Consider the following 27,738-nt stretch of genomic DNA (forward strand, 5'->3'; position numbering starts at 1 on the left):
TGAAAACTCAAATGATGAGCAAAACCGAGAAGGCAGCACTAGCAAACAAACACTAGATAAAGCAGAATTCTCTGTCAACATTCAAGGCACATGGACATGGGCAGGGCACCCACGTGTTAAAAGGAGTGTGCAGTTCAGTTGTAACACTTAGCAGCATGAAAAAGTGCTCTATAAGCAAGATGTATTCTGAAACAGAAGCAGAGAGTAAAGAAGAACTCACTGTGTTAAGTCAGGTAACTCTTCATTCTTGATCCAAGGGAGGCTTAGATTGCTTATGAGGAAAATTTTCTATTTAGGGCCATAGTTTAGTGGTGGACCTGGCAGAATTAAATTAAAGGGTGGGCTAGATTATCTTAGAGGCCTTTTCCAGCTTTAATGATGTTATGATCCTATATGGACACCTCACATAGCAGCAGCAGCTGCACAAAAATGACCTGATCTTCCCAATCATGTGCTTTTATTCCTCTGTTTCCTGTCAGCCAGATACTGGAAAACAAAACTAACTTGGAGTCAGGCAGCAGATGAAAATAACCAGTAACAAATGTACTGGGAATTACTGTTTTCTCACAGGAGCTGCCTGTTCGATATGTGTGTGGAAGGAGATGAGGTCGCTACCTTGTGTCGCAGTCTGGAGGAATATGTGCTGGCTTGTCAGCAGCAAGGAGTCAGCATGGATGGCTGGAGGCAACAGACAGAGTGTGGTAAGCACAGGAAGAAATAGAAAGCAGGGATTCTACCTACACAACTCTAAAAATCTGAAGTTTAAGTCTTTTCTTGTATCAAATTTTTTCAGGGAGTAAAAACATATTGATTCACACTTTGTTCACCCCTCACAGTTAAGCACACTTGTTTTTCTGGACTTTCTTCTGTGTCCTATGCTGACTTCTACATTTAAACTCCAGCTTAGAGAGAGATACTTAGGAAATTAGCTGTCAGCCCCCTATCACCAGAAGTTTTGTGAGTGAAAAGATGTCCCTATTCCCAATGGGACAAAAAGTTTAAATTTTGGAGACCATCACAAGCTACAAATCTGAAATGTAATTTCAAACTCTCTTTAAATCTACAAAATATACTAATCGTCTTTTTTCCTGTGAAATTTCAAGATTTTTTTAAAAAATTCAACTGAAAACTCAATACTTTTCAGAGTAAAAAATGCTGAAATAGAAATTATAACCATCTTAAACATATTTTCCCCACCCTTTTTTTTTTTTTTTGAGTTTGGAGATTCAACAAACCATATTTTCCCTGTGTCTGATATGGTTAGGTAACTTTGTATTTCTGGTGAAACACAGTTCCCAAAGTTGTGGAACAGATCTGGCACTTCAGGGATGTCAACCCTGAATTTGTGAGAAGTTGTTTTGAGACCAGTGTATACCAGGAATGAGAACACAATAGACAAATATCTTTGATGATGCATTTCCTGACTTTTGAGTGCTTTACTTACAACTTCAACACTATTATATAGGTATGCACATCTGTGTGTTTATTTATCATATTGCCTCCTGCAAAATTGATCAGAAAGTGAATTCTGTAGGTAAGTACCACACAGCAGCCTGGTATAACTGGACTCCTTATTTTTACAGCTCTGACATGTCCTGCCAACAGCCAGTACAGCTCATGCATGTCTGCATGCCCAGCATCCTGCAACGACCTGACCAGCCCCTCTGAGTGTGAATCACCCTGTGTTGAAGGCTGTGAATGTCTCCCTGGTTATGTTCTTAGTGGCTTTGACTGTGTGCCTTACAAACAGTGTGGCTGCACATATCTTAACAAATACTATGAGGTATGGTCTCTCTGTGGGTCAGATAGCTCCCACAGCACTAAACAGTATTTTCTTCTATTAGTTATTTTGACTATCTTCTCATAATCTTCAGCATGTAATTTTGCAGTAGAAACATTAGAAACAAAGAGCAATTGCTTAATAAAATTCTGGTCTCTGGAGAAAGGGAAGAGAGGTCAAGATCTCTTGGTCTCTCTCTGAAACTCTGCCTGACAGTCCAAGGCAGACACTTGGAGAAATTATGTGATTAAATTTATGTTAATTCTTGACCTTTATTACACTCATAGGCTCTAAAGTTTACAACACACCAGTTACAGAAAAATTCTGTGCATCACTGTGGCCTTGTTTCTCCAAGTGAAGAGTGATGCAGGCAGGGTTGAGAGTCTGTAAAGTTGGAAAGGTCATGAAGAGACCCCTGAGCAAAACTGGGCTCTGAGGAGAACACTTCACTGCCACTGCAGGATAGAACAGCTCCATCATCTCACAGATTTCTGGTTAACCACTAGAGATTTGGTACAAAAAAGTCCTAAGCCAATAAAGCCAGTAAAGATTTACTATTAACAGGTAGCACTTTTAAGAAAGATGGCAGATAGCATTTCCACATTGTCTTGGAAGTATGATGTGATTCATCTGCCACTCATCTCCAGCAACAGCAATCGTTGCCCATTTTTGGTTACCTTGCCTGGTGGTAGGATCTCATGCCCCAAGTCTTCTTTTGCTTTCTTTCTTGGGCCATCCTTGAATTTCAGAGAGTTGCATTAGTAAGCTTCTTGCTTTATATATATATTTTTTTTTTACAAGCTACTTTAAAAAACTCAACCTACCCTATTGCCATTCATCAGGAAAGTGTTGGAGAGAGTATAATGAGGGCTCAAGTGCTACATTAGTGGGGTTTTTGCTGATTTTATTTGGTCTCTTTAACATTTAACTCCTGGTCTTCCAGATTGGAGAAATATTCACCACTGATGACTGCTCTCAGAAATGCTGGTGTACAGAAAGCTCCACTGTTTCCTGCACTGATCTAGTGTGTGGGTCTGATGAAATCTGTGGCGTTTCAAACTACAGTCGTGGATGCTACAGGAGTGAGTCAACAATTATCACATTGTCTTTGATTCTATGAAGTCTAACTTTAAAGGGCATCACTGGCTTAGAGATAGTTGCAAAAAAGAGTGTACAGAAGAAAACCATGCAAGGGATCTTGCTCTGATGTTCCACTGGAGAAACAGTGTTTCCTACTAAAGGAACAGTGTTTCTTTCCCTTATTCGCATTGTCAGATACAAGAAACACGCTAAAATACAGGAGTCAGAGTAATCTAAGCAAGAATGGTTCTCTTCAGGGTTGGATTATCTGAGAGCCAAGTGTTTCTCCTTTTTTCCCAGGTGGCCCATGTATGCCAAATCCTTGTAAGAATGATGGCATTTGCTCTGAAACTTCCAACGGCCCCTCCCTCCACTTCTGTGAATGTTCAGAACTCTACACGGGACCAAACTGTGAGGCTGAAAAATTAGGTAATAAAACTATTCTGGATTTCCCTGTCTGCATTAAACACATCATTTTCAAAAATGGATGTTGTTATGGAGAAGACTGGGCTTGCTCTTCATTTTCATGATGTAAGTTAGTGGCCCAGTGGGTGAGAGCCTGTGGTCATCCAAGCAGAAAGAAGGGTCAGAAGTCCAGTGGAGAGGTACCAGAAAGCAGGACAGCAGGGCTTGGTACAGCACACAGGACCTGGGTCTGACACCACTCCAGAAAACCAAACAGACAGGCAAGGGTGGAGAAAAAACCTTCCTGTTCACAGCACGGTTAGCTTTCAGTAACAAGACTCTGTTTTTCAGTTGTAGAGCCTGACACAGGGGATTCGAACAACACAGTTGCCATTGTCATCGGAGTTGTGGCAGGTGTAGTTGTTATTGTCATTCTCATCTCCTCCACAGTGTACCTGTTCAGGTAAGGCTTTTCCCAGCTTTGCTACATTCAGAAAAGTAAAGACACCTCTTTTAGCACCTGTAAACCTCAAAACTCCCATCAGTCACATACTGCAAGACCAGAAAGGAGCCACAACACTGGGGATCTCTTCTGAGGGAAAACTTAACTTTTTTCTTAAAAAATCAGGAATGAACATATGCCATTTCTTTTATACAGAGCATATGCATCATTTATCATAAAATTCTAGCTTCTCCAAAACCCAGTTCCATTCATGCTCACAATATTGTTTGATCTCACACTATAAATAAGAATGGAAATTAAAATAGGTTTTTGTTTTCTTTTCCATTGTACAGCAGGAAGAGAAAGTCTGGTTCAGCTACAGTATCAAGGGATTCTTCTTTTAAATGGTCCAGAGATGAATCAAATGCCAGAGTACGTGAGCAAGATTATGGCTGCATCGTGAACAGAGCATTTGATCAAAATGAATCCCCAAATACACACCTATAATTAACAATACTATTCCTATTCCTATTCCTATTCCTATTCCTATTCCTATTCCTATTCCTATTAATTTGTCATACCTTTTACTTTTGTATTTCAATTGTATTTCTAATACTTTGAGAAGATAGAATAATAAATTTATCATTGCATTTGTTGAAAACCTTTGAAATCGTTCATTTAAAATATCTCTCAGATCTCACATTGTAGGCCCAAACTGAAATATGTTCTAACTGACAGAAGAGACTCTGTTGTCCTTAAAGGATGTTTGAAAAACACAAATTCCAGCCAGACCTTGATGGCACAAGTGTGCTGCATGACATCACATACACACCTCTGACAGATGTACAAAACATAGACTGATGTGATCAAATTCAAATTCAAATTGAAAGAGAGTAGGTTAAGGTTAGATATCAAAAAGTAGGTTTAAGTCAGCTTTAGGAAAGAATTCCTTTGAAAGGTGTCCCTGCCCATGGCAGGGGGTTGGAACTGGATGATCTTCAGATTCCTTCCAACCCAAACCATTCTATGATTCTACGAACTAGTTATAGCATCCCATGCAGGTCTTCATGAGATCTTACCCAAATCCTTTCATGGGGAGGGGATTAGTTGACTGACATGGAGACAGTTCTTTACCCCTCTTCTGGCAAGGCATGTCCAACTAGGGAGAGAAAGAAATAAGACACTGAGCTCACCTGAGGATAAAAGTAATAAAAAGGATGACCCCCATTATCCACATAGAGTGGAGGGACAAGAAGCAGGCTTGTCATCAGTCCCCAGTCTGTGGGGGATAAGCAAGAGCATAACTTAACAAAAACCTTCTGAAGAATGAGATTGTGTTAAAAACTTTCCTTGGGGGTCTTTGCAAACTGAGAAGCTGCCACACTGATAATTGTGAGAGGAGCTCAGCACCAACTCAGCCCCAGATCATACTAAGGACTCCCTTGCATCAGGAGACCAAAGGCATTGGTAGCAATACCTGGTTACACACTCTGTGTGAGACCCACCCCATGACAGATCACTCAGAAAGCTCAGGGACTGAAGCATTGCCTGAGCCTTGTCCAAGCCCAGAACAGATTAGCAGGGCTGTGAGTGAAACTTTAGGACATAAAGCACCATGAAATATTTTTCTGGTGCTTTTCCACTTCATTGCAGGTCACTTTCAGATTGTTGAGGAAGACATAAAGTGCAGGCAGCTCAGTGTGCAGATGCAGTGTGAGATGCAGATTGAGCTCTGTGTGGTAAAGCCTGACTGAACTGGTGCCAACCCTTTACATAACAAAGGGAACAGGGACCTGTGATTCAGGCACATGAACAGACACTCAGAAATACAGCAGGAGCTGAGGAGCCCAGACTGTGAGGGCACAAAATCCACAGGGTTTCTTTTGTTTGGGGTTCCTGATCAGAGACACCCAGCTCATCCATTATCAGCTGTTTTGTTGTTGCACCATGATTAATTTATTTTAAGGATCCAGATATTTGAGACTCTGCTGTGGGGCCCAGCAGGTGAGAAGATTTTGACTGAATGTGTGAGTGTGAAGTGCATAGGAAGTCAAGGGGGGAACCTCAAAGGGGCTCAGTCCCAGCTCAAGTGCAGCAAGTGTGACTGCCAGAGTGGGTCCTGGATGGCCAGACCTTGTTGCTGTTTCTGCTGTAATGATGGTTATTATTTACTTTCCCTTTCTCCTTTCCCTTCTATCCTCATGTGTGCTGTTAGCCAGAGAAGTATTTGCAGTCTCCATGTTGAGTTAGGTGATTCTGGTCCATTTAAGAACACACCAGCAGTCCATACACACAGGCCACATCTATTTTGGAAAGGGTATGAATAGAAAGGGCCTTTCAACCTCATTACACAATGAAAATGAATCAGCGAGAGAGACCTACTCGTGCACAAATGAACTGTCAACTTTATGCTGGAATTTCACTGTGTTTATAATACCATCTTTACTGCCTGTTCAGTGGCAGTTTCCACTGCACTCTCGTGCCTGCTACAGTGATTCAGTGACTGCTGAGCAGTGCTGCCCACACTCACCTCCCTTTGCACTGCTTGGGACCACAGGCCAGTCCCTGCCCTGCAGGATCCCAGCTCAGGCACCCCCAAGCAACAGGACCCTGCTGTGCCCAGGTAAAGCAGATATCTGGGTTCCATTTATATGGTTTTTTTATTTTCCATACCACAAGAATTGCCTTGGTGATTGAATTTCCACTGCAAAGCTTTGCAAATAATTCAGACTTAAAGAAGGGGGTGATACAGAAAGCAGAACTGCTGTTCAATGCTCCACTGAATTAACAATTTCATGTCACTTGAAGACAGAAAACTGACAAATTTTCCACTGTTCCCATCTTTTAAATCAATCAGCTTGCTCACACAACTTCTGAAATGCAAGGCTTTAAATACACTGCTTAGTTCAACTTACCCAGAGGAGAGTTTTCTTTTTAGTTTTAGCACGCTGTGCCAGCACCAGCAAAAGAGTTGCCTGTACGGGTTCAGCCGTGCTTAACTCTTGGACCAGGACACTTGCTGGGCACAATCATGAGTTTCCTCTGATGTCCCAAAGGAAATGCCGAGGCCACGTCATAAAAACACATCCTAAAAATCCCTTTGCACTAAAATTATTTCACTCAGAGATCCACCTCCTTTGTTTCTCATCACGGGGAAGAAGTAGAACGGCAGCACCCCATTTTTCTCTCGAAAGGTTTCCTGATGAGGGATGACCACTCACCGCTCGGCCGAGCGGGACCGGAGCCCCTCCGCGACGGAGGGGCTCGAGAAGCTGATGCAGTATCCGGGAAAGTGGCAATACCACGTCCCCCTCGGGGACAGGATCGGAATTTCCACTTAATGAATGCTTTGGCAGCAATCTCGGGAGAGGAATGTCAGCGTGGGAGGGGCGGTGGGACGGAGAAGGCGGGGACGGTGGGATGGGACGGGATGGAAGAGAAGGGGACGGGCGCGACAGAGCTCGGTCAGCCGGTTGTCGCCCGTGAGCCCAGCAGGATTGGATCAAGCGCCATCTTCCTGTTATTTATAGCGGGAGCAGCGGGCCGGGAGCTCGGCTGAGACAACAGCGGGGCAGGCGCTGGGGTGAGCGGATCTCGGGAATTGCGAGCGGGCGTTTTCCAGCAGGATGCAGCCCCTGCAGGCCGGAGCTGCCCCAGGGGCCGGGCACGGGCTGGGCACCGCGGGCACCCCCGGGCAGCCGCGTTCGGGCAGCGCAGCGGGCCCGGCCCCGGCGGCAGCGGAGCCCCGAAGGGAGCGCGGCCGGGACGGGAGCGCGGGCACCGCGGGCGGGCGGGGGCAGCGCGGCCGGCGGCAGCAGCCGGACACACAGCCGGGCCGGGCTCGGCCTCGGGCGGGGGCGCTGGGGGCAGCGGGGCCGCTCGCTGCCTCGCCCTGCGCCGGCGGGCGGCAGCGGCCCCGAGCCGGGGCCGGCGGAGCGGGGCCGCCGCTCCGGCAGCCGCTGCCCTCGGGGCCCGCCGCTGACACCCTCCGTGCCTGCGCTCCCGGCAGCTGCCCTGCACAGCCCTCGCCTCCCGCTGCGCTCTGCCCTGCGCTCAGCCTGCCCAGATACAGCTGCGCGTCCTGACTGCACGATCCTGAGATGACAGATGGCAGGAGCCACCCCCAGCCTGGGGATCTAATCGAGATCGACCGGCGTGCTTACCAGCACTGGGCCCTCTACATGGGCGATGGATATGTCATCAACGTGACACCTGTAGGTAAGGCTGGTGCTACCTCGCAGAGTGCTGAGTGGGATGTTCCAGGAGCCCAGTCTCCTTCCATGGAGTTGCTGGTGGACCCTGCATGTGTAGATGACCTTTCCAGGAACAATCAGAAACCCATCTGAGGTCCTGGAGGAGCCAGAGATGGTCAGCCTGCCTGCCTTGACTCCTACCTGTTTTCCCAGATGAAGGAGCCCCTTCCCTTTTGGTGAGCACCACATCAGTATTCACCAGAAAGGCCAAGGTGAAGAAGCAGCTCCTGAAAGAGGTGGTGGGAGATCATAAATGGCGTGTCAACAACAAGTATGACTGCTCCCGCATTCCTCGCCCAGTGGAGGAGATCATCCGGAGAGCTGAGCAGTGGATTGACAAGGAGGTGGATTATGATGTGCTTGGCAGCAACTGTGAGCACTTTGTGACAGAGCTTCGCTATGGAGAGGCAGTCTCTGAGCAGGTGAGTGTGACAGGGTGAGCCCTGGGTGCTCCCAGAGCAGCTCCTGGCTGCTGGCTGTGAGCTGGGCACTGGGACACAGCCTGCAGCCTGCATGGGCACAGCCCAGTGCCAGGCGTGGGCTCCAAACCAGCGCTGCCTCTGGCCTGCCCAGAGCCCCTGCACCTGGAGGGGCACTCTGCTCTGTCTGCACCCTGACAGTGCCCTGCCACTGAGTGCCACCTCCTAGGGGTGCAAACCTGGGTGTTACCCATTCAGCTTATGTGGTACATGCCTCTCACTCATTTAATTACCCTGCTGGTCCCTGCTGTGTCTGTATTATCATGCAAGGGGGCTGTAAACATAAGTGCTCCTCAGCCTGTGTTTTACTTTCCCTTTATAGGTGAGAAATGTAGTTATCGGGACTGTGGCAGCTGTAGGAGGTGTCCTTCTTGCTGGTCTTGCTGCTGCTGTTGTGAAGAGCTTCTCTTCTAAATCGAGTAAAGAGAGGAACTGCTAGTGAGGGGCTTGCAACTGTGCCTTTCTGGAAACATTAAATAAGCCTTAATAAAACGTCAGAAATTCCAACTTTAATTACCCCAAAATCCTCTTTTATCTAAGTATAACTTTGCATTTAAGTTCAAGTCTTTGGCCTTGCTTTTCCCTGTTATCACATTAAGAAATAAAAAGTCATGATTGACATCATTTAAGGTGGCCTACAGCTGTACTAGCCTTCCTGCTTTATCTACTCTTATTTCATTGCCTATGATGATTTTTGTGGTAGTCTGGGTGCATTTGCACTGGTACCAGCTTTTCATCTATTATCATCCATTCATTCCTGTAGACTTTTTCTGTGTATCCATGATTTTTTACCTCAAACTTTCTGAAAAAGTAAAAAAAAATTACTGCTGAGTGTTTTCCAGCTGATGCTGTATGTAGGAGGGAAAGCCTTGGCTGGAATATCTGCAAAGGAGCAGGCAGGGCATGTGCAGTGTCTTGGAGCCTGTACTTGTGCTGCCTAAACTGAGAAACTCGTGGGAGGTTGGGAGGTTGGATGGAAGAGCAGGTCCTATGAGCTGTATTCTTCAGAGTTTTAAAGGAGTGCTGTGATTTTGGGATGATGGTGTTTTGTTTGGTTTTTCCCTGCCTACAAAGCATTTTTTAGTGTACTGAGCCACACCATTTCCTTGTCACAAAGCTGATGTGTGGATTGTTTTGGAAGAAAACTTCCAAGGGGAGTATGCTTTATTGTCCTGGTGGTACCTCGAGTATCTGCCTCAAGTGTTTGGAACCAGGTAACCTGCATCCCACTTGTGAGACACAGAATCCTGTGTTGCTTTTCTTACATGCAATTACCTGCATTGCTGGGACAGGTGAGAGCAGGACAGCTGTCTGTGAGAGGCTGGCTGATTTTGTCTGCTCTGAACAGGTTGTCCCAGTTTAACCCCAGCCAGCAGCAAAGCACCAGGCAGCCACTCACTCACTCCCTGCTCAGCCCCATCCAGAAAGTAATCAGGAGAGTTGAAGTAAAAGATTTATGTCTTGAGAAAAAGATGGATGAATGAGTGTATCAAAAGCTGTGTGAGCAAGCAAAGCAAAGCAAAACAGAAAATTAATTCACTGCTTTTTTAAATGGCAGGTTTACAATGCTTGAAATAACCCAGCCAATACTTCCAGTTATTTTGTACTGCCCGTTGTTATTGCATCTGAATAAAGCTCTTATTTTCAATGCAAGAAAGCATGTTATAATCAAAATGAAACTGAAACTCATTTTTGGATTCCTGGAAAATGGATCAGAACTTGTTTCATGACTAATTAAGTGGTTATACAGCAACCTATGAACTTTAACCTTTATGTACTCAGAGCATTCTGTCTCCACACACTGCTAAGGGAGCACTGTGTGAGGACAGCATACGGACCTCCCACACCTCTACTTAGGCCTATAAGAAAAGAATACTGGAATTATTTCCTTTGGGGAATGCTTTGATGTTCATTTAAACTGCAACATTTCAAGGAATGTGGCAGTTTGCAATTGTACCGTGCTTCTCTTTGCAGTTGGGGTGATGTTGCTTATTATGGGGCTGCCTTTCCCTGGAGCCTGGTGGGTGCATTGACAGGACTTGGTGGAACACTGTCTGAAGCACCAATTGAGAGTGTGAGGAGGAACAGCAGAATCCATCACTTGCTGTATTCAACACTCCTGAGTATTTCTAGACAAATGTTGGCCAGGTCCCAGACCTGCTCCAGTTGCCATGCAGTAGAGTCAAGGCTGTTCATTCCCCAGCAGCTGAGAGAACAATCCTTGCTGTGCTGTGGGGCAAGCACACAGCATAGGTTCAGGGTGTCCCTAAATGGAAGGGCTTTTTAGGGATTTCAACAATCTGAATTTGGAACACATCAGAGGATGAAAGTCTGGGCTGATTCAGTGCAAGCCAGTGAAGCCCCAGCATTGTAAAGCCTGGAGCCCAGCTTCAGGATCTCACCTGGTCCTCTTCACTGCGTTTGTAGTTGGTCTTAACATCAATCCAATCCATGCTTTTTGCTGCAAAGTCTTTTGCATTTACACAAAGTTGTTTCATATTTCTCGGCAGCATCGTCACACAGAGGTGGTTGTCTGGATAGATAATGTTCTGTGAATTGAAAAGGCACATGGTCAGTTGCCCATGACGGGACAGGAGGGTCTCTCTGGAAAAGAGTCTCCATGTAAAAGGACAGTGGCCAGACTTTGTCAAAATGAGATTTCCCAATCAAAGTATGGTTTTGGCACCACCCTGGGAAGCACAGCTTTCCCAGGAGCAGGGGGTCATACAAGGACACAGGGGAGGGCTCTGGGGCAGTGCTCTCAGTGAGCCCAGCAGGAACGACGCAATTTCCTCCGCTATGGTATTAATACTGAGAGCAGCGGCCGGGGAGCTCTTTCACGGCAGCAGCGGGGCAGGCGCTGGGGTGAGCGGATCTCGGGAATTGCGAGCGGGCGTTTTCCAGCAGGATGCAGCCCCTGCAGGCCGGAGCTGCCCCAGGGGCCGGGCACGGGCTGGGCACCGCGGGCACCCCCGGGCAGCCGCGTTCGGGCAGCGCAGCGGGCCCGGCCCCGGCGGCAGCGGAGCCCCGAAGGGAGCGCGGCCGGGACGGGAGCGCGGGCACCGCGGGCGGGCGGGGGCAGCGCGGCCGGCGGCAGCAGCCGGACACACAGCCGGGCCGGGCTCGGCCTCGGGCGGGGGCGCTGGGGGCAGCGGGGCCGCTCGCTGCCTCGCCCTGCGCCGGCGGGCGGCAGCGGCCCCGAGCCGGGGCCGGCGGAGCGGGGCCGCCGCTCCGGCAGCCGCTGCCCTCGGGGCCCGCCGCTGACACCCTCCGTGCCTGCGCTCCCGGCAGCTGCCCTGCACAGCCCTCGCCTCCCGCTGCGCTCTGCCCTGCGCTCAGCCTGCCCAGATACAGCTGCGCCTCCTGACTGCCCGCTCCTGAGATGGGACAGAAAAAAAGTAAACCGCAGCCTGGGGACCTGATCGAGATCTTCCGGCCGTTTCATCGGCACTGGGCCCTCTACATGGGCGATGGATATGTCATCCACTTGACACCTGTAGGTAAGGATATTGCAGAGTGGCGAGGTGCAGGGGACTTCTCGGTGTGCTCTGGGTGCCCTGTTTCCCTGCATGGCCTGGTGCTCGACTCTTTGTTTGTAAAAGCCTTTCTTAGGAGCAGAAGATACCCCTCTGACTTCTTGGAAGTTCAGAGACGGTCTGCCTTCCTGCCTGACCTCCTCCTTCAATATAATATACAGGTAAACCGAAGATAAAACTGGGAATCCACGAGGTGACAGTATTCACCAGAATGGTGAAGATGCAGCACCTGAAGAAGGTGGTGCGACTTAATAAGTGGCGTGTCAACAACAAATATGATGAGTCCAACAATCCTCTCCCAGGGGAGGAGATCATCTCGCGTGCTGCAGCATACATGGGCAAGAAGGTGAAATATCGTTCATTTGGTAGGAACTGTGAGCACTTTGTGACCAAGCTCCGGTATGGAGAGGCAGTGTCTGAGCAGGTGAGTGTGACAGGGTGAGCCCTGGGTGCTCCCAGAGCAGCTCCTGGCTGCTGGCTGTGAGCTGGGCACTGGGACACAGCCTGCAGCCTGCATGGGCACAGCCCAGTGCCAGGCGTGGGCTCCAAACCAGCGCTGCCTCTGGCCTGCCCAGAGCCCCTGCACCTGGAGGGGCACTCTGCTCTGTCTGCACCCTGACAGTGCCCCCTCACTGCCTGACACCTCCTGGGGCTACAAACCTAGGGGTAGGTGTAGCCTCCTAGGTGTTGCCCTTTTGGCTCATGGGGCACATGCTTCTTTTTGATTTAATTCTCCTGATTATTGCTGCTTTTTCTCCATTACCACACCAGGGGCTAAATGAAAGTGCTCCTCAAGTTTCCAGCCTGACTTTTACTTTCACTTTACCTATTAAGATGGCAATTATTTGCATGCTGGCAATAGGACCTGTGCTGTTGCCTGCACTGTATGAGTGAGCTTTCTGGGGTGAAATCCAGAGAGTAGGAGAGCACTAATGGGCCATCAGCAAAAGCTGAGAGAAAGGCAGGGATTGCCTGGCTGCATGGGGTCTCTTCCCTGCTTTTGCCACTCTTATAGAAAGTATTAAATGAAAGCCTTAATAAAGCATAAAACACAAACTCATCATGCCTGGAATTCTCTTCTATATGGGTATAGGATTGTGTGCAAGCTCAACATTTTGGCCATGCTTCTCCCTGCCATCCCATTAAGAAATACCAAGTCAGGCATATCATCAATTCAAGGTGATCCCCAGCAGTACTGAGCTGTTTGTCACATCTGCTTTTACCTTTTGTCTGTGATGATTTTTGTGGCAGTCTGCAATCACTTGAAGGCAAATTTTCTTTTCCTAATGCTGCCACTTCCCCTCCAGAGCTTTGCTGAGAGCTGGTGTAACCTTTCAATCTCATCCTGATTTTATCAGCTACATCCTTTTGGCTCTTTCTATCAGAAAAACTGATTTTAACCTTAACTTTCTCTAAACATAAACTACATTTGTTGCTTAGAATTTACTGTGCGTTTTCCAGCACAGGGCATTTGTAGGCGGTAAATTGCACATTCTTGATAAGAGAAATGATGAGGAATACCCAAAGCCTGGGGACCTGATTGAGATCAAACGGGGACATTATGATCACTGGGCCCTCTACGTGGGGGATGGATATGTCATCCATGTGACACCTATAGGTAAGGCTGGTGCAGTCTTGTAGGATTCAGTGGGGGTTTTGGGGGGTTCCAAGGGCCTTTCTATGTCCGAATGTTGCTCCATATTGACCCTGTGTGTGTACACAAGGTTTCTTGGAGCACTCCAAACGCCATGTGAGGTTTTGGAGGGGCCAGAGAAGGTTTGCCTGCCTGCCTTATGTCCTCTGTACATTTCCTAGATGAAGGAGTGTCACCCCTATCAGCTGGCAGTGAGACAATACTCAACATAAAAGTTACAAAGGAGCTTCTGAAGGAGGTGATTGGAAATGATGCCTGGGCTGTCAACAACAAGTATGACCAGTACTGCACTCCTCTGCATGTGGAGGAGATCATCCAGAGTGCTGAGGGCTGCATTGGCAAGGAGATGGTATATGATGTGTTTGACTTCAAAGCTGATGATTTTGTGACAAAACTCCGCTATGGTGACCAGGTGAGTGAGACAGGGTGAGCCCTGGGTGCTCCCAGAGCAGCTCCTGGCTGCTGGCTGTGAGCTGGGCACTGGGACACAGCCTGCAGCCTGCATGGGCACAGCCCAGTGCCAGGCGTGGGCTCCAAACCAGCGCTGCCTCTGGCCTGCCCAGAGCCCCTGACCTGGAGGGGCACTCTGCTCTGTCTGCACCCTGACAGTGCCCCCTCACTGCCTGACACCTCCTAGGGGTGCAAACCTGGGTGTTACCCCTTTGCCTTAATGGGCACATGCCTCTTTTTGATTTACTTGTTCTGGTTGTCGCTGCCTCTTCTCCGTTACCATACCTGGTGCTAAATTAAGGTGCTCCTCGAGTTTCCAGCCTGAGCTTTGCTTTCCCTCTATCTGCTAAGATAACAATTATTTGCATGCTGGCAGTAGGATCTGTGCTGTTGCCTGCACTGTGTGAGTGAGCTTTCTGGGGTGAAATCGAGAGAGAAAAACTGCAGTCATTCGCCATCAGCAAAAGCTGAGAGAAAGGCAGGGATTCCCTGGCTGCACGAGGTCTCTTCCCTGCTTTTGCCACTCTTATAGATAGTTTTAAATGAAGTCCTTAATAAAACATAAAACCCAAACTCAACATGCCTGGAATCTTCTTCTATATGGATATAGGTTTGTATGCAAGCTCAGCATTCTGGCCATGCTTCTCCCTGCCATCCCATTAAGAAATACCAAGTCAATCATATCATCAATTCAAGGTGATCCCCAGCAGTACTGAGCTGTTTGTTACATCTGCTTTTACCTTTTGTCTGTGATGATTTTTGTGGCAGTCTGCAAGTGCTAGAAACAATTTTTCCTTTCCTAATGCTGCCACCTTCCCTCCAGAGCTTTGCTGAGAGCTGGTGTAAGCTTTCTACCTCATCCTGGCATTATTATCTAAATCCTATTGGCTCTCTCTATCGGAAAAATATTTTTATGCTTCTTAGAAATTAAACTAAATTTATTACTAAGGGTGTACTGTGTGTTTTCCAGGTGAGGGCTTTTGAAGGTGGCGAATCACACATTCTTGATATGAGAGATGATGAGGAATACCCAAAGCCTGGGGACCTGATTGAGATCAAACGGGGACATTATGATCACTGGGCCCTCTACGTGGGGGATGGATATGTCATCCATGTGACACCTATAGGTAAGGCTGGTGTAGACTGGTGGGATGCAGATGGGTTGTTGGGGTGCTCCAGGAGCCCTTTCTACCTCAAGGTACTGCGCCATGTGGACCTTGTGTCTGTAGATGAGGTTTCCAAGAGCTGTCCAAAATTATTCTGAAGTTTTGGATTGGCCGTAGAAGATTTGCCTGCCTGCCTTACCTCCTTACCTTTCCCAGATGATGGAGTCCCATCCCTGTCAGCTGACAGTGGCACAATACTCAACATAAAAGTTACAAAGGAGCTCCTAAAGGAGTTGGCTGGAAATGATGCCTGGGCTGTCAACAACAAGTATGACCAGTACTGCACTCCTCTGCCCGTGGAGGAGATCATCTGGCGTGCTGAGGGTTGCATTGGCGAGGAGATGGCATATGATGTGTTTGACTTCAAAGCTGATGATTTTGTGACAAAACTCCGCTATGGTGACCAGGTGAGTGTGACAGGGTGAGCCCTGGGTGCTCCCAGAGCTGGGCACTGGGACACAGCCTGCAGCCTGCATGGGCACAGCCCAGTGCCAGGCGTGGGCTCCAAACCAGCGCTGCCTCTGGCCTGCCCAGAGCCCCTGACCTGGAGGGGCACTCTGCTCTGTCTGCACCCTGACAGTGCCCTCTCACTGAGTGCCACCTCCTAGGGGTGCAAACCTGGGTGTTACCCCTTTGCCTTAATGGGCACATGCCTCTTTTTATTTACTTGTTCTGGTTGTCGCTGCCTCTTCTCCATTACCATACCTGGGGCTAAATGAAAGTGCTCCTCGTGTTTCCAGCCTGAGCTTTGCTTTCCCTCTATCTGCTACAATAACAATTATTTGCATGCTGGCAGTAGGATCTGTGCTGTTGCCTGCACTGTGTGAGTGAGCTTTCTGGGGTGAAATCCAGAGAGTAGGAGAGCACTAATGGGCCATCAGGAAAAGCTAAGAGAAAGGCAGGGATTGCCTGGCTGCACGAGGTCTCTTCCCTGCTTTTGCCACTCTTATAGAAAGTTTTAAATGAAAGCCTCAATAAAACATAAAACCCAAACTCATCATGCCTGGAGTTTGTATGGATATTGGTTTCTGTGCAAGCTCAACATTCCAGCCTTACTTCTCCTTGCCATCCTATCAAGAAATACCAAGTCAAACATATCATCAATTCAAGGTGATCCCCAGCAGTACTGAGCTGTTTGTCACATCTGCTTTTACCTTTTGTCTGTGATGATTTTTGTGGCAGTCTGCAAGTGCTAGAAAGCAATTTTTCCTTTCCTAATGCTGCCACCTTCCCTCCAGTGCTTTGCTGGGGACTTGTGTAAGCTTTCTACCTCATCCTGATTTTATCATCTACATCCTATTGTCTCTTTCTATGGAAATACTGATTTTAACCTTGACTTTCTCAGAAAGTAAATTTATTGGTGTTTACTGTGTGTTTTCCAGCTGAGGGCTTTTGTAGGTGGTGAATCGCACATCCTTGATACGAGAGGTGACAAGGAGTACCCCATCCCTGGGGACCTGATTGAGATTGACCGGCCTCTTTACCAGCACTGGGCCCTGTACGTGGGGAATGGATATGTCATCCATGTGACACCTGTAGGTAAGGCTGGTGCAGCCTGGCAGCACACAGTGAGGGTGTTGTGGTGCTGCAGGAGTGAAGGGTCCCCCACAGGTGCTGCCCCATGTTGACCCTCTGTGTGTAGATGAGGTTTCCAGGAGCAGTCCAAAAGCCATGTGAGGTTTTGGAGGGGCCAGAAAATGTTTGCCTGTCTGCCTTATCTCCTCCCTGCCTTCAGGTGAAAATTCTCCACCTGCCTCAGCCGGCACTATGACATTACTTATTAAAAGGGCAAAGGTGAAGAAAGAGCTCCTGGAGGACGCTGCTGGAAAGGATAAATGGCGTATCAACAACAAGTATGACCACTACCGCAAGCCTTTCCCTGTGGAGGAGATCATCCGGCATGCTGAGAGAAAAATTGGCAAGGTTGTGCTGTATCGTTTGTTCTACAAGAACTGTGAGCACTTTGTGACAGAGCTTCGCTATGGAGAGGGAGTGTCTGAGCAGGTGAGTGTGACAGGGTGAGCCCTGGGTGCTCCCAGAGCAGCTCCTGGCTGCTGGCTGTGAGCTGGGCACTGGGACACAGCCTGCAGCCTGCATGGGCACAGCCCAGTGCCAGGCGTGGGCTCCAAACCAGCGCTGCCTCTGGCCTGCCCAGAGCCTCTGACCTGAAGGGGCACTCTGCTCTGTCTGCACCCTGACAGTGCCCTGCCACTGAGTGCCACCTCCTGGGGCTACAGGCCTGGGTGTTACCCCTTTGGCTTATGGGGCCCATGCCTCTTGGAGATTTAATTATGCTTATTATCTATGCCTGTTCTCAGTTATCCTTTCTGGGGGTAAATATCATTGTTTGTCATGTCTCTGTTTTATGTTGTGCTCTCCCTTTGCAGGCCATGACAGCCTTGGGAAAGATCCGTTCCACGATAGGTACAGTGATGGCTGGGGTAGGAACTGCCAGTCTTTCTGTTCTAGCCGGTCTTATTTTTCCACCTGCTTTTCCTGTTGTGGCTGGTAATGGTCTTGCTCTTCTTTCCACTATCCTTGCGAGGAATGACTTCATTTTGGAAGAAATAATAAAGGCAAAGATATATATAGAACAAAAGAGGTGCTGTTAAAAAGAGCTCAAGGAAGGCATGGAGTCCCTGGTCACTGTCCAGCTTTTGCCACAAACTTCATGGAGACTTGCTAGCAACTGATGTGATAATTAATTCAAAGGCTTATTAAAATGCAAAACTCCAAACACATCTGGCCTAAAATCATCTTTTATCTGTTTGAACATTGCTTTGTGTGCAGGTTTTACTGTTCAGACTTGCTTCTCTCTGCCATCCCATTAGAAGTAGTAAGTCAAGAATGTCATTGGTCTAGGTGACCCCAGCAGCACTAGCCTGGATTCCCCATTTGCTTTTGTTTCATTGTCTGTGATGATTTTTGTAGTAGTCCACAAGCAATTGTCAGCAAATTTTCCACTTCTGCCCCTCCCTTCCCCATTTCCCTTCAGTGCTTTTCTGAAGATTTGTGCAGGCTTCCTCCCCACATCCTGATTTGATCAGCTGCATCCTATGGGTCTCTGTACTAAAGTGAAGGTAGCCTCATCCTCCCATAACCAAGCTGCCAGGTATTACAGAACAGAAGATGATGTGCCAGACCCCCTTAAAAAACATCTAGTATGTATGCTCAAGAAGAAAAAATTATAACCGGGGCTAGAGGGTCCCTGCCTCTAGCCAGAAAGAGGCACAGGAATCCCGGGTCTTTTAGACAGTGTAGATCTGATGGCCTGACATAACAGCCACAAAAATATGAGGCATTAGTTAATACTGGTGCATGGTGTACCCAAATGTCGTCGGGACATGTGGGGGCAGAACCTATTTCTGTTGGGGGGATTGCAGGAACTGACTCTGCTGGAGACAGTGGCAGAAACATCCAATTGTGACTGGCCCAGAGGCATGGTGCATTCTAGGCGTAGACTTCCTCTAGAATGGCTATTGCAAATAGCCAAAGGGGCTCAGGTAGGCTTTTGGAATAGCTGCTGTAGAGGCAGAGGGCATTAAGAAATTGAACACCTTGCCTGGACTATCACAAAATCCATTTACAATAAGACTCCTGAAAGCAGAGGAGCAGCAGGTACCAATTGCCACCTCAACAGTGCACTGCCAGCAGTAGCAAACAAATCAAGATGCTGTAATCCCCATCCACAAGATCAGCTGTGATCTGGAGAGCCAAGGGAAGGTCAGCAGGGCTCAGTCATCCTCCAACAGTTCCATTTAGCCTGTGCTCAAGTCTAACAGAAAAAAACAATTGACTGTAGACTATCATAGTTTAACTAAAGTGACACCACTGCTGAATGCTGCTGTGCTGGACATGCTGGAACTCCAATAGGAACTGCAGTCCAAGGCAGCAAAGTGGTGCACCACATCTGACATTGCTAACATGTTTTTCTCCATTTCCCTGGCAGCAGACTGCAGGTCTCTGATTGCTTGCACCTGGTGCGTGCAGCAGACCTAAAACCGACTCCCCAAGAATAGAAACACAGCCCCACCATCTGCATAAGACTGATCCAGGCTGCTCCTGGTGACTAATGCAATAAACAGAGAGCTCCAATGCCTAAAAAAAATGTTATTTTAAGGTGAACTACCCATGACACTATGTCTGTATCCGTATTTTGTGTATGTATGTATAAAACTAAGGTAGTGCATGTACACATATAATTTAAAAGTTTAAATTTGATGTAACATATTGGTATGAGAAAATATTCAACGTGGATAATGATGGGAGCTGAGTTTCTTTTTTTCCTTTCTTTTTCTTTTCTTTTTTCTTGTGGAATTTTTCCCATTGCTTTGCAAAAAAGCACTGATGATTAAGTGCTTCAGGCATCCGGGAGTGGAGAGGGAGAAATCTGTCTTGGTTTTTTAGGAGTTTCTCCCAGAGGGACAGTCGCACCGAACAGAGGCTAAAGCTGTAGCAGATCTTTTTTATCTGACATGACAAAAAGATAACCAGGCTACCGCTTACTGCACGGAGAATTCACCGGCCCCTGAGGGCGCTATCACCACCTGCTCGTGTGCCCGTAAATCCTGAACTCCCCCTCTCCCTGCGCTGCTCAGAGCTGGGTCGGGGCTGGCCCAGCACCGCTGCTCCTTCGGGGTTGCTCTGGGTTTCTCCACACAGCAGCCCGCACCCTCCTGCCTTCCCGGGACGCTCTACAGCTACGGCCGTCCAGCACCGCGGGATTTCTCGCTCATTCCTGCCGACAGGAACAGTAACCACACCAAAGGGAAAGTGCCTGCGGCCGAGAAGAATGTTCGCAGGTCCTTAGTTCTCTTTGCTGTTGATGCCATAGTTATTGGGGGTTTTTGCCTTGTTACACAGACTGGTAAAAAACCTATTATTCCTACCCTCATACCTTTAAGTGGAAGCCCCTTAATTTCAAAATGACACTTATTCGGAGAGAGAGAGTTTATATTCTAAATTTCAAAAGAGGGTCCTACCTTCCCTAGCAGACATCTGTCTTTCAATCCAAGACAGTGTTCCTTTCCCTGGCTCTGATGACTCTCTCTGTCAGTAGCAGGCTCCCAGTGTCAGTGACAGAAAAACTACAGCTGCCTTTTTCTCTGTCAGCTCTTTCATCCACTCTTCCAACAAAATTTCCCACTTCACCCCTCAAAGTGCAGTGATTGTTTGCCTTGAACCTGAACAAGCCTGATAGATGATTTTTATCATCCCTTCAGACTCGCAGCGCATTCTAGAATTCTACTGTTTGAGCTTCTAAAACACTGAGAGCCTTAAAGAATTACTAAGGTAGCCAGGAGCCTTTGACTCACAGAGCTGTGGCCATTCTCACTTCAGTGACCAAATGTTGATTCTAAAGCTTTCATGGTCCCAGCACCAGCTCAATCTTTGGCCAGGCAGTAGGAAGGCAAAGCCAGGATCCCTGCAGTGCTGGGGCTGAGGGATGTGAAGAATGAGCTGTGAGGCACCCATGCTTCATCTCCCAGTGTACTGAGCCACACCATTTCCTTGTCACAAAGCTGATGTGTGGATTGTCTTGGAAGAAAACTTCCAAGGGAAAGTGTGCTTTATTGTCCTTTACCTGGAGTATCTGCCTCAAGTGTTTGGAACCAGGTAACCTGTATCCCACTTGTGAGACACAGAATCCTGTGTTGCTGCTTTTACATGTAACTGCTGCACTGCAGGGAGAGGTGGGAACAGAGCAGATGCCTGTGAGAGTCTGTCTGGTTTTGTCTGCTCTGAGCAGGTTAAAGCCCAGCCAGCAACAAGCCACCAGGCAGTCACTCACTCGCTCACTCTCTGCCCTGCCAGACCCATCAGGCAGGGAATCAGAAGAGTTGGAATCGAAAAATTTGTGGCTTAAGATAAAGTTGGTTTAGTAGGTTAATAAAAAACTTGATCTTCGATTCGTGGAAATGAAATCGAAACTTCTTTCATGGGCAAACTTTTTAGGTGGTTATATAGCGACCCATGAGCTTTAACCTTTCTGTACCCAGAGGGAGGAAGCGGCCGGGTCCTCATCCACGGCAGCAGCGGGACAGATGCTGGGGTGAGCAGATCTCGGGAATTGCGAGCGGGCGTTTTCCAGCAGGATGCAGCCCCTGCAGGCTGGAGCTGCCCCAGGGGCCGGGCACGGGCTGGGCACCGCGGGCACCCCCGGGCAGCCGCGTTCGGGCAGCGCAGCGGGCCCGGCCCCGGCGGCAGCGGAGCCCCGAAGGGAGCGCGGCCGGGACGGGAGCGCGGGCACCGCGGGCGGGCGGGGGCAGCGCGGCCGGCGGCAGCAGCCGGACACACAGCCGGGCCGGGCTCGGCCTCGGGCGGGGGCGCTGGGGGCAGCGGGGCCGCTCGCTGCCTCGCCCTGCGCCGGCGGGCGGCAGCGGCCCCGAGCCGGGGCCGGCGGAGCGGGGCCGCCGCTCCGGCAGCCGCTGCCCTCGGGGCCCGCCGCTGACACCCTCCGTGCCTGCGCTCCCGGCAGCTGCCCTGCACAGCCCTCGCCTCCCGCTGCGCTCTGCCCTGCGCTCAGCCTGCCCAGATACAGCTGCGCCTCCTGACTGCACGATCCTGAGATGGGACAGAACAATAGCAACCCCCAGCCTGGGGATCTGATCGAGATTGACCGGCGTGTTTGCCAGCATTGGGCCCTCTACACGGGAAATGGATATGTTATCCATGTGACAGGTAAAGCTTGTGCAACCTGGCATGGTGCCGAGTTGGTATTGGAGTGCCCCAGGAGCCCTGTCTACCTCCATGGGCTAGTACTGGACCTGCACGTGTAGCTGGCTCTTCCAGCTGCAGTCAGAAATCCATCTGAGGTCCTGCAGGGGCCAGAGAGGATCTGCATGCCTCTTTATCTCCTCCTTGCCTTCCCCAGATGAAGGAGCTCATTCCAGTTCAGGTACCATCACATCAGTATGGGCCGCCATGGTCAAGGTGAAGAAGGAGCTCCTGACTAAGGTGGCTGGAAATGATAAATGGCGTGTTAACAACAAGTATGATCGCTCCCGCACTCCTCGTCCCGTGAAGGAGATCATCCGGCGTGCTGAGCGCTGGGTTGGCAGGGAGGTGCCATATGATGTGCCTTGGAAGAACTGTGAGCACTTTGTGACCAAGCTCCGCTATGAAGTAGAACTTTATGAGCAGGTAAGTGTGACAGGGTGAGCCCTGGGTGCTCCCAGAGCAGCTCCTGGCTGCTGGCTGTGAGCTGGGCACTGGGACACAGCCTGCAGCCTGCATGGGCACAGCCCAGTGCCAGGCGTGGGCTCCAAACCAGCGCTGCCTCTGGCCTGCCCAGAGCCCTTGACCTGGAGGGGCACTCTGCTCTGTCTGCACCCTGACAGTGCCCTGCCACTGAGTGCCACCTCCTAGGGGTGCAAACCTGGGTGTTACCCCTTCTGCTGATTTACAAACTCTGATTATCCCTGCCATTTCTACATTATCACACGGAGGGGAGTAAATATAAGTGCTCCTCATGTTTCCAGCCTGTGTTTTACTTTCACTTTACAGGACAAAGAATCATCTTCTGACGGTGCTGCAGCAGCAATCGGAGCTATTGTTGCTGGTGCGGTTGCTGTTGCTGTGATGATACTGTCCAGGATATAGTATTGCTGCTTGGCTGCCAGGTAGAGCTCAGAGCAATCCAGGGGGAGCCCCTAACCACAGCAGCCACTGGTCAGATTTTGCTACACCTACCATCAACGTTTCCTAGGCACCCTTGCTGTAAACATTAAACAATCCTTAATAAAATATCTGAAATCCAAACTCATATTGCCCTAAAATCCTCATTTTTCTGAGTATAGCTTAATGCGCAAGTTTAACAATTTAGCCTTTCTTCTCCATGCCATCCTACTAAGAAATTATAAATCAAGAGCATCATTGTCTGCAAAAAGATAGGCAGGGCATGAGCTATGTCTTGAAACCTGTGCTTGTGCTGCGTATACTCAGAGGCTCCGAGGAAGTGGAGAGATAGGGAGCAAGGGCAGGTTTACAGGCTGTATTCCTTAGTGTTTTACAGGTCATTCTGATTTCAGTACGATGGTGTTTTGGTCAGTTTTTGCTGGCCTAGAAAGTGTTCCTTTCCCTGGCTCTGACGACTTTTTGACAGCAGCAGACCCCCAGTGTGGGGTGGTCTGATGAAAAAACCACAGCTGCCTTTTTCTCTGTCAGCTCTTTCATCCACTCTTCCACCAAAATTTCCCACTTCACCCCTCAAAGTGCAGTGATTGTTTGCCTTGAACCTGAACAAGCCTGATAGATGATTTTTATCATCCCTTCAGACTCACAGTGCATTCTAGGATTCTACTCTTTGAGCTTCTAAAACACTGAGAGCCTTAAAGAATTACTAAGGCAACCAAGAGCCTTTGACTCACAGAGCTGTGGCCATTCTCACTTCAGTGACCAAATGTTGATTCTAAAGCTTTCATGGTCCCAGCACCAGCTCAATCTTTGGCCAGGCAGTAGGAAGGCAAAGCCAGGATCCCTGTAGTGCTGGGGCTGAGGGATGTGAAGAATGAGCTGTGAGGCACCCATGCTTCATCTCCCAGTGTACTGAGCCACACCATTTCCTTGTCACAAAGCTGATGTGTGGATTGTCTTGGAAGAAAACTTCCAAGGGAAAGTGTGTTTTATTGTCCTTTACCTGGAGTATCTGCCTCAAGTGTTTGGAACCAGGTAACCTGCATCCCACTTGTGAGACACAGAATCCTGTGTTGCTGCTTTTACATGTAACTGCTGCACTGCAGAGAGAGGTGGGAATAGAACAGATGTCCATGAGAGGCTGCCTGGATTTGTCTGCTCTGAACAGGTTAAAGCCCAGCCAGCAAAAAAGAATCAGACAGCCGCTCACTCGCTCACTCTCTCCACTGAAAACCTCATCAGGCAAGGAATCAGAAGAGTTGGAATGGAAAAACTTGTGGCTTGAGATAAAGTTGGTTTAGTAGGTTAATAAAAAACTCGATTTTGGATTCCTGGAAATGAAATCAAAACTTCTTTCTTGGGCAAACTCTTTACAGCAACCTATGAACTTTTCCCTTTCTGTACATAGAGCATTCTCACTGCACACCCTGAGAAAGGAGTGCTGTGGGAGCATATGGATCTCTCACTTCTCTGCTTCATCCTGGAACACAAGAGAGCTGGCATCATTTTATCTGGGGAATTGTCTTGCTGCTCTTGAATCTGTAATATTTCATGGAATGCAGAAGTTTGCAATTGTACTGTGCTTCTCTGTGCAGTCAGGGTGATGTTGCTTATTATGAGGCTGCCTTTCTATGGAGCCTGGTGAGTGCATTGATAGGATTTGGTGAAACACTGCCCAAACCATGTGGTGAGAGTGTGAGGAGGAGCAGCAGAAACCATCACTTGCTGCATTTTGAGCTGTTATAGAAGATATTGGCAAGGCCCAAGTCCTGCAGTTGCCATGGAACAGAGTCAAGGCTGCTCTTTTCCCAAGACCCAAGAGAAATATCCTTGATTATGGTCAGGGCCATGGGTACAGCCTGTCCCTAAATGGAAAGGCTTTTGCAGAGATTTCAACCATGTGTATGAGGTGCACATCAGAGGAAGAATATCTGAGCTGATTCAGTGCAAGCCAGAAATGCACCAGCATTGTGCCACCTGGTGCCCTTCTCTATGTTTTTGTGTGGGGTTAGCATAAATCTAATCCACCTGCTTTTTCATGAAAAGACTTTTGCATGTCCAAGAGGCCATTCGGGATCCTTCTGCAGCATCCTCTGCCATTATTGGTACCAAGTATTTGACTGGTAGCCAAGCCAGGTTTAAGCATGATCCAGTTGTCCTGCAAGAAAACGTCCAGCGGAGTGACAGGGTGCAGGATCAGGGCTGCTGCACTTCGCAGGACGACACGGGGATAGAGTCTCCCCATGAGGAGGTGATGGCCCTATTTTCGGCAACAAGATCATGTTTTCCACTCGACGAGTGGATTTGGCAATGCCCTAGGAGAGGAGCCTTTCCTCTGTAGGAATGGGTGGTGTGAGATGTCGAGCTCGGGGCCGGACAGGCGGTGATGACGAAAGGACCGTTTATAGCGGGAGGCAGCGCCCCGGGCCCTGTCCAGGGCAGCAGCGGGACAGGCGCTGGGGTGAGCGGATCTCGGGAATTGCGAGCGGGCGTTTTCCAGCAGGATGCAGCCCCTGCAGGCCGGAGCTGCCCCAGGGGCCGGGCACGGGCTGGGCACCGCGGGCACCCCCGGGCAGCCGCGTTCGGGCAGCGCAGCGGGCCCGGCCCCGGCGGCAGCGGAGCCCCGAAGGGAGCGCGGCCGGGACGGGAGCGCGGGCACCGCGGGCGGGCGGGGGCAGCGCGGCCGGCGGCAGCAGCCGGACACACAGCCGGGCCGGGCTCGGCCTCGGGCGGGGGCGCTGGGGGCAGCGGGGCCGCTCGCTGCCTCGCCCTGCGCCGGCGGGCGGCAGCGGCCCCGAGCCGGGGCCGGCGGAGCGGGGCCGCCGCTCCGGCAGCCGCTGCCCTCGGGGCCCGCCGCTGACACCCTCCGTGCCTGCGCTCCCGGCAGCTGCCCTGCACAGCCCTCGCCTCCCGCTGCGCTCTGCCCTGCGCTCAGCCTGCCCAGATACAGCTGCGCCTCCTGACTGCCCGCTCCTGAGATGGCTGATGTCAAGCATCAGCCCCAGCCTGGGGACCTGATCGAGATCGACAAAACGCCTTTTCATCACTGGGCCCTCTACATGGGGGATGGATATGTCATCCACTTGATGCCTCTAGGTAAGGCTGGTGCCACCCGGCAGAGTGCTGAGTGGGATGTCCCAGGTACCCTGTGTCCATCCATGGGCTGGAGCTGGTGAACCCTGCGTGTGTAGGTGGCCTTTCCAGGAACAATCAGAAACCTATCTCAGGTGTTGAAAGGGCCAGAGAGGGTCTGCCTGCCTACCTGAACTCCTCCTTGTATTCCTCAGATACAGGGGAACCATCAATATTCATCACAAAGGGCAAGGTGATGAAAGAGCTCCTGAAAGAGGTGGTGGGAGATCGAGAATGGTGTGTTAACAACAAGCCTCACTGCTCCCGCCAACCTCGCCCTCTGAAGGAGATCCTCGAGAAAGCTGAGCAATTGATTGACAAGGTGGTGCCATATGATGTGGTTACTAGGAACTGTGAGCATTTTGTGACAGAGCTTCGCTATGGAGAGGCATTCTCTGATCAGGTGAGTGTGACAGGGTGAGCCCTGGGTGCTCCCAGAGCAGCTCCTGGCTGCTGGCTGTGAGCTGGGCACTGGGACACAGCCTGCAGCCTGCATGGGCACAGCCCAGTGCCAGGCGTGGGCTCCAAACCAGCGCTGCCTCTGGCCTGCCCAGAGCCCCTGCACCTGGAGGGGCACTCTGCTCTGTCTGCACCCTGACAGTGCCCTGCCACTGAGTGCCACCTCCTGGGGCTACAGACCTGGGTGTTACCCCTTCTGCTGATGAGGCACATGCCTCTTTTGGATTTAATTACCCTGATGGTCCCTACCATTTCTCTATTATCATGCAGGGGGGCAGTAAATATAAGTGCTCCTCATGTTTCTAGCCTGTGTTTTACTTTCCCTTTATAGGTCAAAAAAGTAGTTCTTGCTGCTGTTGGAGCCCTAGGTGTCATTTGTGGAACACTTCTCACCATTTTCTCGAGTAAGAAGAAAAAAAACAAGTGATGGGCTGTCAGGAAGATCTCAGAGCATGGTGGGGGCAGCCCCTAGACACAGCCATCACTGGTCAGCTTTTGCTACACCTGCCATCAAGACTTCCTTGCAACTGTGCCTTTCTGGAAACATTAAATAAGACTTAATAAAATGTCAGAAACTCAAACTTTATTTGCCCCCAAATCCTCTTGTATCTAAGTATAACTTTGCATCTAAGTTCAACTGCTTAGCCTTGCTTTTCCTTGCTATCTCATTAAGAAATAAAAAATCAAGATTGGCACAATTTAAAGTGACCTCCAGCAGTACTAGGCTTATTGCTATATCTTCTTTTATTTCATTGCCATAATGGTTTTTCTGGTAGTCTGGGTACATTTGCATTGGTGCAGGCTTTTCATCTATTTTCATCAATTGGATATCTGTAGCCTTTTTCTGTGTATCCACGATTTTAACCTCAACCTTCTGAAAAAGTAAAAAAAAATTACTGCTGAGTGTTTTCCAGCTGAGGCTCTATGTAGGAGGGAAAGCCTTGGCTGGAATATCTGCAAAGGAGCAGGCAGGGCATGTGCAGTGTCTTGGAGTCTGTGCTGCCTAAACTGAGAAACTCGTGGGAGGTTGGGTGGTTGGAGGGAAGGGCAGGTCTTAGGAGCAGTATCCTTCAGAGTTTCACAGGAGCCCTCTGATTTTGGGATGATGGTGTTTTTTTGGATTTTTCCTTGCCTGCAAAGCATTTCCCGATGCACTGAGTCACATCATTTCACAAAGCTGATGTGTGGATTGTCTTGGAAGAAAACTTCCAAGGGAAAGTGTGCTTTATTGTCCTTTACCTGGAGTATCTGCCTCAAGTGTTTGGAA

The 27,738-nt window shown here is 49.3% G+C and overlaps 5 protein-coding genes across 6 annotated transcripts in view; all 5 read left to right on the plus strand.

Annotated features, from left to right (window-relative positions):
* Positions 1-4,362, plus strand: part of LOC130256575 (IgGFc-binding protein-like) — a 60,206-nt gene extending 55,844 nt beyond the window's left edge. The window contains exons 80-85 of the mRNA XM_056498312.1: positions 571-701; positions 1,584-1,783; positions 2,724-2,862; positions 3,161-3,289; positions 3,617-3,728; positions 4,061-4,362. Of these exons, the coding sequence (XP_056354287.1) occupies positions 571-701; positions 1,584-1,783; positions 2,724-2,862; positions 3,161-3,289; positions 3,617-3,728; positions 4,061-4,214 (865 nt within the window). The 3' untranslated portion in view covers positions 4,215-4,362. The remainder of the gene's footprint in view (positions 1-570; positions 702-1,583; positions 1,784-2,723; positions 2,863-3,160; positions 3,290-3,616; positions 3,729-4,060) is intronic.
* A 2,768-nt stretch (positions 4,363-7,130) lies between these two features.
* Positions 7,131-27,738, plus strand: part of LOC130256689 (uncharacterized) — a 54,580-nt gene continuing 33,972 nt past the window's right edge. For both annotated transcript variants that reach the window (XM_056498543.1, XM_056498544.1), the window contains exons 1-6: positions 7,131-7,290; positions 11,731-11,939; positions 12,137-12,399; positions 13,437-13,593; positions 13,791-14,041; positions 15,050-15,206. In XM_056498543.1, coding sequence (XP_056354518.1) covers positions 11,822-11,939; positions 12,137-12,399; positions 13,437-13,593; positions 13,791-14,041; positions 15,050-15,206 — 946 coding nt within the window. In that variant the 5' untranslated portion in view covers positions 7,131-7,290; positions 11,731-11,821. The remainder of the gene's footprint in view (positions 7,291-11,730; positions 11,940-12,136; positions 12,400-13,436; positions 13,594-13,790; positions 14,042-15,049; positions 15,207-27,738) is intronic.
* On the plus strand, positions 7,808-8,878 carry LOC130256576 (phospholipase A and acyltransferase 1-like). The gene is made up of 3 exons (XM_056498313.1): positions 7,808-7,925; positions 8,114-8,382; positions 8,762-8,878. The coding sequence occupies exons 1-3, from the start codon at positions 7,808-7,810 to the stop codon at positions 8,876-8,878; spliced, it is 504 nt and encodes a 167-aa protein (XP_056354288.1).
* On the plus strand, positions 21,189-23,010 carry LOC130256694 (phospholipase A and acyltransferase 1-like). The gene is made up of 4 exons (XM_056498553.1): positions 21,189-21,297; positions 21,724-21,926; positions 22,120-22,388; positions 22,752-23,010. Exons 2-4 carry the CDS (start codon positions 21,815-21,817, stop codon positions 22,845-22,847), a joined length of 477 nt encoding a protein of 158 aa, XP_056354528.1. The 5' UTR covers positions 21,189-21,297; positions 21,724-21,814; the 3' UTR covers positions 22,848-23,010.
* On the plus strand, positions 25,859-27,057 carry LOC130256695 (phospholipase A and acyltransferase 1-like). Its single transcript, XM_056498554.1, has 3 exons — positions 25,859-25,976; positions 26,168-26,415; positions 26,803-27,057. The coding sequence occupies exons 1-3, from the start codon at positions 25,859-25,861 to the stop codon at positions 26,896-26,898; spliced, it is 462 nt and encodes a 153-aa protein (XP_056354529.1). The 3' UTR covers positions 26,899-27,057.

Source organism: Oenanthe melanoleuca, chromosome 9 (assembly GCF_029582105.1).
Source record: "Oenanthe melanoleuca isolate GR-GAL-2019-014 chromosome 9, OMel1.0, whole genome shotgun sequence".
Lineage (NCBI taxonomy): Eukaryota > Metazoa > Chordata > Aves > Passeriformes > Muscicapidae > Oenanthe > Oenanthe melanoleuca.